The 12,744-nt window shown below is 40.1% G+C and overlaps 1 protein-coding gene across 7 annotated transcripts in view; it reads left to right on the plus strand.

Annotated features, from left to right (window-relative positions):
* The window catches only part of LOC127440121 (disabled homolog 2-interacting protein-like), a 209,762-nt gene that overhangs the window by 192,403 nt on the left and 4,615 nt on the right, over positions 1–12,744 (plus strand). For all 7 annotated transcript variants that reach the window (XM_051696523.1, XM_051696527.1, XM_051696526.1 and 4 more), the window contains 4 exons: positions 422–1,307; positions 3,091–3,213; positions 4,427–4,629; positions 5,274–5,361. In XM_051696523.1, the coding sequence (XP_051552483.1) occupies positions 422–1,307; positions 3,091–3,213; positions 4,427–4,629; positions 5,274–5,361 (1,300 nt within the window). The remainder of the gene's footprint in view (positions 1–421; positions 1,308–3,090; positions 3,214–4,426; positions 4,630–5,273; positions 5,362–12,744) is intronic.

The following is a 12,744-nucleotide window of genomic DNA, read 5'->3' on the forward strand; positions in this document are numbered from 1 at the left end:
GGGTAGTATCTGGTTTCTCCTTTTGGGGTAGACTCCTCACCCCCTGCCTCCTATCTCTGGCAGGATCTGATGGTTCAAAATATTTTCTGTGGTTCAAAATCATTTCATCAAATAAATGTCATGTCAACTTTACCAAGCCTGCAAGTCTTTCTGATAGAACTGACTTAATACATCTAATAAAAATTACCTTGGGAGCAGTTGGTCAAAGTAGTTGAAAAGGGAAGTTTGTTTGTTTGTTCTGTAGATACCTTTTGGTTTGATATTCAGTTTCTAATGCAATAAAATTAATAGATTTTTAAGTGTGACTGTAGTGTCCAATTTCTGTGCCCTCTTTCCTTCGGGCTATTTTCCCTATATATGAATGTTTACATATGTTATTTAGAGGGCATTAAGGCTTTCTGTCTCTATTTCATTTCACTAGCCCACTGGACTTCACTCGCCTCCCTTCCCCCACCCCTGAAAACAAAGACCTCTTCTTCGTCACACGATCCTCCGGCCTTCATGGCTCCCCAGCCCGTAGCTCCAGCTACTCTGAGGCCAATGAACTCGAGCTGGGCCTGGCCAATGGTGGCAAGAGCCTCTCCATGGTGGACCTCCAGGAAGCGGCGAGGGCGTTAGAACCAATTGTCATCCCAGCAGGTATAACTTCAGAAGGTTTAGGTGAGGGTTCCATGGTTCCTTGGAATGCACGGACTCCACAAGGCAATGTTTCTGGAGGCCCCACTCTTCATAGGCCAGGACAGACTCCCACTACCCCAGGGGCAGAAGGAGCCCCAGGCAGGCCTACACAGCTCCTGGCCCCACTGTCCTTTCAGAATCCAGTTTACCAGATGGCTGCAGGGTTGCCCGTATCACCTAGAGGGACAGCAAGTGGGGATTCTGGGTCAGAGTGTCACAGCTCCGTCAGTTCCCATAGCAACAATGAAGAGAGTTTTGGAGGAACCAAGATCACCTTCCTAACCCAGATGGGTGGAGCGGGAGAGGATTTTGTGAGACGTTCTGGAGATTTCTCAAGACGACAGTTATCGCTAACTGATGCGCAGCATGGAAACCAGCCTATGGTTCCACGGCAGAGTAGCACTGGTCCCCAGCGGCGGATTGACCAACCGCCGCCACCCACACAGACTGCACCCAGAGGGCAAACTCCGCCCAATCTATTGAACTCCGCCCCCTATCCACGTCCTTCTAATAATACTGTGATGTCGTCTTCACCTGATTGGCCTGGAGGTGGCGCACGGCTTCGACAGCAGAGCTCCTCCTCCAAAGGGGACAGTCCAGAAACAAAGCATCGTGCACCGCATAAACAAGTATGTACACTTACATTTTTACCTACATTTAAAAGGTAGAATCTAGAGTTTACAAACAAAGTGGTCTTCTGTTGTTGTAGCCCATCTGGTTTGACGTTGTGCATTATCCCTCTGCAAAAACAAAGTCCTAAACACTGTAGTCTATCTGTGTAGCATTGCTCCACTGAAATATAATCAATCTGCATTTGTGTGTGTGTGTATTTGTGAACATTTAAATCTGTCGGCGATCTAGATAATTTATTTTGCATCTTTATCAAAACCTAACCTAGTAATGTTAAAACATCTTGCGGCAGGTCAGAGTTATTGGTTCTGTTTAGAATCAGATGGCTCATCTTGCAAGCAATCATCAACCCCCAGCTATTGACTATTGCCACTGGCATTCTTTTTTTTTTCAACAATTTGACAATGAAGTGGACAGGAAGGACATTTCCCATATCCAAAATGCATCGCTCGCTCTCTCTTGGAAATTGATTGAATACTTCAAGTGATTGATGGAAACCACTCGCTCGCACACGCACTTATTACAGTGGACTGCCCCTCCAACCCCAGATCTTTGTGTCATTCTGCTGATCACGAAAGGCATATATTTAGGCTTCTTGTGGATAGTTAGTTTCTGAATAAGTCCCATTCTATCTAGACAATAAGATGAACATCTTCCATCATATTAAACTATAACACAGATTACTGAACTGGAATACATTCATGAAAATTGACCTGTGCTTAGTTGAGAGCTATGTCAAGTTTATTTCATAATTAATACTTTGCATAAGTTTTATCAGAGAGAAAGGGCTACTCGTATCTTCTCCTTTATCATGGCTAGCAAGTAATATTATTTTCTGCTGGCCTGGTCAGGTCTTTACTTGCCCTGCCAGAATTTTCACTGGCCCCATCACCAAAAATTAGTAATTTCTTTTTATCAACATTTTTCATATGTATCAGAACATTATATTAATATTTTTATTTTAAATTAATATTCTGTCATCATTTACTCATTCTCTTATAGTTTTCAAACCCATAAGACTTACATTTTCCATAAAACACTAAAGAAGTTGCACACCCACTTTGCATTCTTGGGTAAACTATCCCTTTAGGTTTTCTTTTTAGGAAAAACAATTTACTACCAGTAATACTGAATTGTTTTGATTTGCAATAATAGCTGGAAATTATGTAACTATAATATAATTCCATGAAAGCTATGAATACACTCACACATTTGTTGGAAACAATGGCATATGGTGCAAAAAAATAACTGATTCATTTGATGTTTCCAAGACTATTGCAAATAATTCTCACAATTTCGACAAACCCTCATCTTTGTTAGCTAGCTAGATAATGTTGCCTTAGTGATATGTAAATTAGCATAATTTACAAAACAACAATGTTCAATATATCACAGAATATCAAATATTTAGGTGTGCTAGGCATAAAAACTCATTTACATTTATGTTCAATATACGCAAGATAAAGTGGCTTTGCTGTACTGCCTGATAGGGTGACAGTTCCAACAGCTGGCCGAATCTCTCTCACTGGCCCTGGGTCTTATTGTTGAGCCTTGCATATGCATCATAAGTAATTATGCTGTTCTGGATAATCATGCTCATATGTCATACATGCTCTCTCTATTCAGGCTTAAGTCATGCTGAATGTTGTCATGCCTGTTTCCAAATGTTTGTCCATATTGCCTATTGGGTAAGCAGTACCCCGGCATTATTTCTCTGTGTGTTTGTATGTTTATCTTGTTTTGTCTTAAGTTTATTCATGCGTATGTGTGTGTGTCCCATAGGCCCCGTCTCCTGTGAACCCCAGTGCACTGGACCGTACTGCTGCCTGGTTGATGAATGTGCCATATATAGAGCAGGAGTCTGAGACAGAGCTATGCAGAGATGAGCACACACAAGCTGAAAAGGTAACTGGCCACCCCTATATACACCCACTCACCCACACACATAGCAGCAGACAATCAGGCTCATGCAAAGACACTCTGATTGGGAAATGAATCATCATCATGCGCTATTTGAACTCAGAAGGATTCTCTCAATCACAGCGACATAATGATGCTAAATTATAAAAAAATAAATTAAAAAAAACGTCAGAGGAATGGTGGCCAGTTAACCACTGCAAAAAAAAAAAAACTTTTCTTACTAAGTATGTTTGTCTTATTTTCTTATAAAAACATAACCATTCTTAAAACAAGAAAAAAAGCTGAATATTCTGATAAAATATTTTGTCTTGTTTTTTGTTTTTCCTTGGGCAAATTGCTTTTTATTGTAAGCATAAATGTTATTTAGACTAATTTTGTTAGATTTCTCTGAAAACAAGAAAAAATATCTTGTCATTTTTTTGTCCAAAGTAAATGCATTTTGTTTTAAGGATGTTTAGATATTTCTACTGGAAAACGACAAAAATAATAAGAATTATTATTTTTTGCAGTGCAGCACTTCAAATATACACTTTATATTTTCATAGAAATTTTAACCTAAAATCTTGATGTTAATTTAAGAGAAAAAGTGGACTACCCTTGTAAACAAGGTTCCCATGGTCATGGAAAACCTGGAAATCTGAAAATGTGGTGGCTGTAGGAATGAAAGTCCCACCTTACATTTAAAAGAGCCAATCTCCTTTTTGATAGAGACATCGACAGTCTGTTTACTTGAGAACATGTGCATTAGCTGGACCAGCCTGAAAAAGTAGCTTTTTTTTCTTGTTGTTTTTTGCATCATTTGAGATGAAGAAGCACAGTTAAAAATGCCATTGTTGTCAGATTTTAATACTGATTTGAAATATGTTATTTGATCATAATCTTAATCAACAGTTTGAGAGATTTCGGTCTTTTCCTTTTCAGGTAGGTACTGCTGTACATGGTTGAAGTCATGGAGAATTCTATAGTATAAAATTATCTTGCTATTATCAGCTCTGAAATATTCCATCTGCTAAAATGTCTCAATAAAAATCTTGATAAAGTTATTTTTTAAATACTCATCTAGTAATCACGAACAACTGGAAAAGTCATGGCAATTTAATGATCAAATGATCAAAGCATTCAAGGGTGACTGCTGTTCAGAATGAGAAACAGAAAGACAAAAAAGATCAGTTTCTATTTCTCTTTTTGTGTGTGTCAGTATCAGGCGGAGATCTCTATGCTGCAGGAGAGGCTGCGTGTGTCAGTTCAGAGGCTGGAGGAATGTGAGGCTCGGCTGAAGGGACAAGAGGAGCAGGCGCAGAAGATGCTAATGGAGTACCAGGCCAGACTGGAAGAGTCTGAGGAGAGACTGAGACGGCAACAGGAAGACAAAGACCTGCAGATGAAGGGAATCATCAGCAGGTGAGAGAATTGGAGAAGGAATGGACCTGAAGGAGGCCTATGGGGCTGGTAAAAAGAAATCAGGGTTATTATTGTATACTAAAACTAAGATGAAAACATTCATTTAAAACATTTTAACAGAAATAAAGACCAAAAAATTTAAACTAAAACAGAACGAAATGATAAATGATGGTTATTAATAAACTAACAGAAATAAAATAATAATCAACTTAAATAGTTGTTTTTGCAGTGATTGAGCATTTAGCACAATATGTCTATCAGATAAAAAGAAAACTGAAACTTTTTTAAAACCATTACTCAGCTGCACTCAAATGTGAAGTAAATTTGAAAATATGAAACTATAATAACCTTGGCGGAGATGAAATAAAACAGCAAGAAAGGAAGACAGCATCATTGCACAGATACTGTATATACCGAGTGTAGGTTTGCTCTCAGCTACTAGTCTATTATTGGTAATCTGATCAGACAAAGAGCTTTTAGAATAGTTTTTACATTCCTCAAGGCAGGATTTACTGGGAGCTGCTTTTCTCCAAAAGTGATGTTGTGGGGCAGCTATTTCTGGCCTCAAGCACTAGTTCAAAGACAAAATGGGAGAAAATAACAAGAGTGGACTGAATTGTTGTTTATGTTTTGTGTTGGTGCAGGTTGATGTCTGTGGAGGAAGAGCTGAAAAAGGATCATGCTGATATGCAGGCCGTAGTTGACTCCAAACAGAAGATCATTGACGCACAGGTAGGAACATGTATGTGTGTCTATACAAGTGGTGACTGACAAACACTTTTTTATATTTACATTTTACATTTTACATTTTATTCATTTGGCAGACGCTTTTATCCAAAGTGACTTACAAGAGAAGAAAACATAAGCGAATCATCTTAGGAGACAGTGGTATAAAAAGTGCTGTATTACAAAGTATCACTAGCATCATAATAGTATTCAAAATAGAATAAATTGCAACAGAATTTTTTTTTTTTTTTTTTTTAATGACTGGTTAAGTGCTCATGGAAAAGATGTGTTTTTAGTCGTTTTTTGAAGACAGAGAGTGAGTCAGCTTCACGGATGTAGTTGGGAAGGTCGTTCCACCAATGTGGTATGATGAAGCTGAAAGTCCGGGAAAGTGTTTTGGTGCCTCTTTGTGTTGGTACAACAAGGTGACGTTCCTTAGCCGACCGCAGACTTCTAGTGGGCGCGTAGCTCTGCATAAATGATTTTAGGTATGCTGGAGCAGACCCAGTAACTGTTCTGTATGCCAGTATCAGAGCCTTGAATTTGATACGTGCATCAACTGGTAGCCAGTGGAGAGAGACAAGGAGTGGTGTAACATGTGCTCTCTTTGGTTCATTAAACACCAGACGTGCTGCTGCATTCTGGATCATTTGGAGGGGTCTAGTTGCACATGCAGGGAGGCCTGCAATGAGAGCGTTACAGTAGTCCAGTCTAGTTATGACAAGTGACAGGACAAGCAGTTGTGTGGCATGTTCAGAGAGTTCAGAGAGCATGTTCAGAGAGGTCTTATCTTCCTGATATTGTAGAGTGTAAATCTACAAGATCTTGCGGTCTTTGAGATGTGGTCTGTGAAATTTAGTCTGTTGTCGATGGTTACCCCTAGATTTCTGACTGATTTGTAAGGCGTTATTGTTGCTGTGTTCAACATCAGGGTTGGCTGGAAAGACAAAGAGTTCAGTTTTGGCTGGGTTGAGTTGCAGGTGGTGCTCCTTCATCCAGGCCGAGATGTCCGCCAGGCAGGCAGAAATTTGTGCAGTCACTGTGGTTTCGTTGGGCTGGAAAGACAAGTAGAGTTGCGTATCATCAGCGTAACAGTGGTAAGAGAAACCATGTGCTTGAATGATGGGTCCCAGTGATGTTGAGAAGAGAAGTGGCCCAAGCACTGATCCCTGAGGTACCCCAGTAAGTAGCTGATGTGGCTTGGATACCTCACCTCTCCAGGCTACCTTGAAGGACCTACCTGAGAGATATGAATTAAACCAGTCAAGCACAGTTCCTGTGATGCCCAGCGAGGAAAGGGTAGAGAGTAATATCTGATAGTTGACTGTGTCAAAGGCTGCAGAAAGGTCCAGCAGAATCAGGACTGATTATCTGGGTTCAGCTTTCGCTCGTCTCAGCGACTCGGTGACAGACAGCAGGGCGGTCTCGGTGGAGTGTCCACTTTTAAAGCCTGACTGATTGTCATCCATCAGCTTGTTCTGTGAGAGATAGGCAGAGATTTGATTTTTGCCATGAATGGTATTAGAGAGACTGGTCTGTAGTGTTCTATTTGTGTGGGATTAAGTGTGGGTTTCTACAGCAGCGGGGTTACTCAAGCCTGCTTAAATGTAGTGGAAAAAGTGCCTGTAAGTAGAGATGTGTTAATTATGTGTGTGAGTACAGGTAGGATGGACGGAGAAATGGCTTGGAGAAGGTGGGAAGGAATGGGGTCAAGGGAACAGGTGGTGGGGTGGTTCGAGAGGAGGAGTTTAGAGACCTCAGTGTCAGTCAGAGGAGAGAACATGGAGACAGAAGAGTTGCACACAGGAGACAGGTGTTTGACAAGGTGTGGTGCTGAGAATGTATTGCTGATGGCTGCAACCTTATTAGTAAAAAATGTGGCGAAGACATCTGCTGTCAGTGATGTGTCAGGTGGTGGAGGGGGAGGGCAGAGAAGTGTGTTGAATGTTCTAAACAAGCTGCGAGTGTCTGTGGTGCTGTTGATCTTGTTCTGGTAATAGGAGGGTTTCGCAGATTTGACATTATCTGAAAAAGTTGCAAGCAGGGACTGATACTTACCTAGATCTGCTGGATCTTTAGATTTCCACCATCTCCTCTCAGCTGCCCTGAGGTCAGTCCGATGTTCACGAAGGACGTCAGACAGCCAGGGGCTGGGTGGTGTAGCACGTGCTGGCCTAGTGGAGATAGCACAGATGTTGTCTAGACAGGTTGTTAAAGTAGAGCTTAGTGTGTCTGTGGCAGTGTTTACATTAAGCGTGGTAAATATATATTTTTATCAGCTGAACCCCTATGACCTAAACTACTGACTTCAGATTAAATAATGTTAGCATTTCTATAAATATAATGTATTCCAAAACATTTTTGCATCTTAATGATTTATTTATTTATTTTTTCTATTGTTTTTCTTGGTTTGGAACATTTTAAATATGCATTTTATTTATTTAAATACATTTATTTTGTTGGAGACATGTCTAGATGGTTAGTGCACATGCATTCCCATTTCCTCTCTCACTATCTCAATGTATAAAATGCTTATGCCAAAATGCTTTAAATATTTTTTTTTTTCACATCAGTCTACACTCCATGCCCCATAATGAAAAGAAAACAGATTTTTGATAACTTTGCAAATTTATTAAAAAGAAAGAAATGAAAAATCACATTAACATAAGTATTCAGACCCTTAACTCAGTACTTAGTTGAAGCACCTTTGGCAGTGATTACAACCTCAAGTCTTTTTGTGTATGATGCGATAAGCTTTGCACACCTGGATTTGGGGATTTTCTGCCATTCTTCTCTGCAGATCTTCTCAAGCTCTGTCATGTTGTATGGGGACCGTCGGTGGACAGCCATTTTTAGGTCTCTCCAGAGATGTACAATTGGGTTCAAGTCCGGGCTCTGTCTGGGCCACTCAAGAACATTCACAGAGTTGCCTCTAAGCCACTCTTGCATTGTTTTGGCTGTGTGCTTAGGGTCATTGTCCTGTTGGAAGGTGAACCTTCGGCCCATTCCAAGGTCCTGAGAGCTCTGGACCAGATTTTAATGAAGGGTATCTCCATAATTTGCTGCGTTCAGCTTTCCTTCATCCCTGACCAGTCCCCCAGTCACTGCCGCTGAAAAACACCCCCACAGCATGCTGCTACCACCACCATGCTTCACCATTGGGATGGTATTGCGCAAGGTGTTGAGCGGTGCCTGGTTTCCTCCAAACATGACACTTGGAATTGAGGCCAGTCAGTTCAATCTTTGTTTCATCAGACCAGAGAATCTTGTTTCTCACAGTCTGAGAGTCCTTTAGGTGCTTTTTTGCAAATTCCAAAAATTATTTTTTTTTGCACTTGCACTGAGGAGAGGCTTCCGTCTGGCCACTCTGCCATAAAGCCCAGATTGGTGGAGTGCTGCAGTGATGGTTGTCCTTCTGCAAGTTTGTCCCATCTCCACACATGATCTCTGGAGCTCAACCAGAGTGACCATCGGGTTCTTGGTCACCTCTCTTACCAAGGCCCTTCTCCCGCGATTGCTTAGTTTGGCCAGGCGGCCAGCTCAGGACGAGTCGTGGTTGTCCCAAACTTTTTTCATTTAAGAATTATGGAGGCCACTGTGCTCTTGGGAACCTTCAATGCAGCTGAAAATTTTTTGTAGCCTTCCCCAGATCTGTGCCTCGACACAATTCTGTCTCTGAGCTCTACAGGCAGTTCCTTTGACCTCATAACTTGGTTTTTGCTCTGATATGCATTTTAAGCATTGAGACCTTACATAGACAGGTGTGTGCCTTCCAAGTCATGTCCAGTCAATTGAATTTGCCACAGGTGGACTCAAATCAAAGTGTAGAAACATCTCAAAGATGACCCAGAGAAATGGGATGCACCTGAGCTAAATCTCAAGTGTCATAGCAAAGGGTCTGAATACTTATGTCAATGTGATATTGCAGTTTTTTCTAAGTTATCAAAAATCTGTTTTTTTCTTTGCCATTATGGGGTATGGAGTGTAGACTGATGTGGAAAATAAAATAATTTAAAGCATTTTAGCATTAGGCTGCAACATAACAAAATGTGAAAAAATGAAGGGGTCTGAATACTTTATGAATGGCACTGTAATATAAAAATATACATTTTTATTTGATTTAATTTAGCATTGGAATTTCAATAACAATCTCACATACCCCCTGCCATTATGTTAGGAATCCCTCAGGAAGCCCTGCTGAATTATAAAAGAAATGAATGCGTCATTAAATAAAATGTAAGCGTGGTTAAAGAATTAGCATCACTAATCACACTATGTAACACAATTTTTGTTCCTGGGTAGTAAGTGTTTTTTTTCTAATTGCTTATGCCTCAAAAGTATGGAAAATGGAATTTGTGTCTTTTCGTTCACATAAAGTCAGAAAAAACATATGAATCCAAAATCTTTCTTTATCTGTGGTCCGACGAAGACACCGGCTTTGTCCTTTGCCTCAGACAGCTTAGGGAAGAAGTCTTGAAGGTACTTGTTTGATGTGCAGTGGCAGCATCAGCACCTTCCGGGGGTCCATCAGTGGCTCCCACTTGGTATTGTTCCTCCCCACAGAGAACTCGGTCCTCTGTGGCCAGTCCCGCCTGTGGTAAAAGGCAAAGATAGCAGGGAAACTTGGTAAAACCACCTTGGAGACCCATCAGGAATGCCACCATTTTGAAGTCTCCTATGACCTCCCAGCCATACTCATCATACTTAAGACATCCAGCAAGGTCTTGATGCTGTTGTAATCCTTTTTGAGGTGCACCGAGTGAGCCAGGGGAAGAAATGGGTACTTGTTACCATTATGGACCAGCATGGCTTTGAATATTACTTTAGTATAAATACATGTTAAGTTGGATTCATATGTTGTTTTTTTCTGACTTTATGTGAACAAAAAGACACAAATTCGCCCGTTTTCTCATTGGAAATAGGTCAGTTTCAAAATATCACTGTCCTGGTCACAAAAGCAAAGTTTGTGGGGAATAATAGCCATTTTCTATACTTTTGAGGCATAAGCAATTAGGAAATAACACTTACTACCCAGGAACAAAAAAATTATAATAATTTGTTACACAGTGTCATCATTAATGCTAATATTCACTATCCCACTGTGATGGCTGCTTTATTTGAAAGGCAAATCCAGTAGCTTTGGCAGCATTGTGTGGAGGAGGGGAGCCAAGAAGCCACCAATGAATAGCATTGGTTCTATACAGCGATTTGATCCTGTGTGGTGCCGCTTTCATGTTGTGTTGTACAAAACAAAATGTTCACATCAGAGTGGAAATCTCTGCTCTGCTAATTAAAATACACCAATCAGGTCAATATTCAACTTGGCAGTTGAGCTAGGCAGACTACCTCTCTTCTGAGCCATTGTCCATATTTATTGTAATTTTTGCATTGTTTCGTGTTAAATGAATGTTGTATGTGTTGAATGTTTGCATTATGGTTTCCAGGGAAATTATATGTTGTTTCTTCTTTCATGTAGGAGATAAATTATCATTTCCCTGCTGACAAAAACAGCTTAAACCAACCTAAGCCGGGTTGCTGGTTTAAGCTTGTCTCCCAACCTGACCAGCTAAAGAATATTCAAATCCCCTCATTTCAAACTAAAGTTTTAGTATCTACAATCCCTTAAGGCAAAGAAATTCTAGTCATTATACAACAAAGTAACAATGTTGAGCTTTAAAATTGACCAGCTGGTGAGTGGAATAAATACAGTTATGATTAAAGGGGTCATGAAATGCTATTTTTAATAATTTTTTTCATTATTTTATTATCTCCCTGAGGTCCACTGATAATGTCAGTAAAGTATTTTGCACCTAAACGCTCATAGATTAATCATAAATGATCATTTTCCACCCTGTCTCTGGCCCTCTGACTGAAACGCTCAGTTTTTGCACCAGCATCTCCTTTAAACTTCAGTGTAAATGCCCACTGTTCTGATTGGCTAACATCATGCAGCCCCTCAAATTCAGCCATATTTAAAACTCTGTCAGAAGAGAATGAACAAGATCCACAACATTCTAAAACTAAATTTCAGGGTTTACACATAACGCACATCCAACACATTGCATCTGAATAAATTAATCCGTTCACTAAAGCACATCAGCACCATAACTATCAAACAGTCATGACATATGAAATATTCATGAATGAAACTGTTTACTCACAATTTTGCAGTCAAGTCCAAGTGTTTTTTTACTGCCCCAATCTTCAATAACGGTTCCTTTGCAACACTTGAATCATATTATGACTGGTTCACAAGCGGCCCATGCTGATATTAGCTGCACATACACAGTCCATAGCACGGTGAAACATGATGCACACACATTGGTGCACTGCGGCGCAGATCACCAGTAATGCATCCATACGGTCAAAGACGTCCAGCTAGTGCTTGTTTACATACACCAACAATTAAAAGTAGTGCAGATGGGCCACAAGAACAGCAAGACGCAGAGCAGCTGAATGAAACTGAATGGCATCTCCGTTTCGTAGTTGTAACTTGACACCACGTCTTTTAAAAGTGGCGCGATAAACTTTACAATGGTCAAAGACGTCTGTGTAATGCATGTTATATTCACAAAAAAATTCAAAATAGTCCAGATGGGTCCTCTTTGGTATTTAGGAATCGTTGGTCACAGTAGAGTTGTCTCGCTCCTTCTCTGTTTATGATATGAACTGAACGTCAGTGGGCGGGGCCAAGAGTGCGATGACACATGTTGTGGGGCGTGTAAATACAACTGAGCAATGTCTTGTGATGTCACGAACACAGTTTTCAAAACGAGACGTTTCAAACAGGTGTGAACTATAAATGCTCTTTTTAGACAGGAAAGGATGTTTTGAGTTCTGAAATTTACAGTATGTTTTTATCGTACAGTTACCTAAATATCAAGGGAAAATTGATTTTCCATTTCATGACCCCTTTAAAAGACACGTTTTCTACCAATTAGATTGCGTGTTGAGACCTAACTATTGGTCCTGTTTAGCTCAATATTAGCCAAATTGAATGTGTGTAATTTAGAAATGCATACTCATGTTCAGTATATATGCATAATTATATATTCACTTTCAAAACTCTCATAAATTCAAAAACATGAACTCATTCATATTTACGTAACTCTACCACTGAAGCATGAATCTGTCAGTTAACACTGACAGAGATCTAACCGTCACCTTAAAAGCTGAGAGAGCATGATATGACCAGGTGTCCAATTAGCACCAAAATGTCCTTTTAAAAAAATTACTCTTGATATCCGCCTGCTCCTTCTGGCATTGCAGAAATTCTGCTGTCTCTTTTTATATTTGACTCATTGACCCCAAGGCTTGTACATTCTTCACTTTGTCTTGTTCTTTCATGTAACCAAACATTTTATCTTTTTAAAACCCATTTCTAGCCAT

The sequence above is a fragment of the Myxocyprinus asiaticus genome, chromosome 4, assembly GCF_019703515.2.
Source record: "Myxocyprinus asiaticus isolate MX2 ecotype Aquarium Trade chromosome 4, UBuf_Myxa_2, whole genome shotgun sequence".
In the NCBI taxonomy this organism is placed as follows: Eukaryota; Metazoa; Chordata; class Actinopteri; order Cypriniformes; family Catostomidae; genus Myxocyprinus; species Myxocyprinus asiaticus.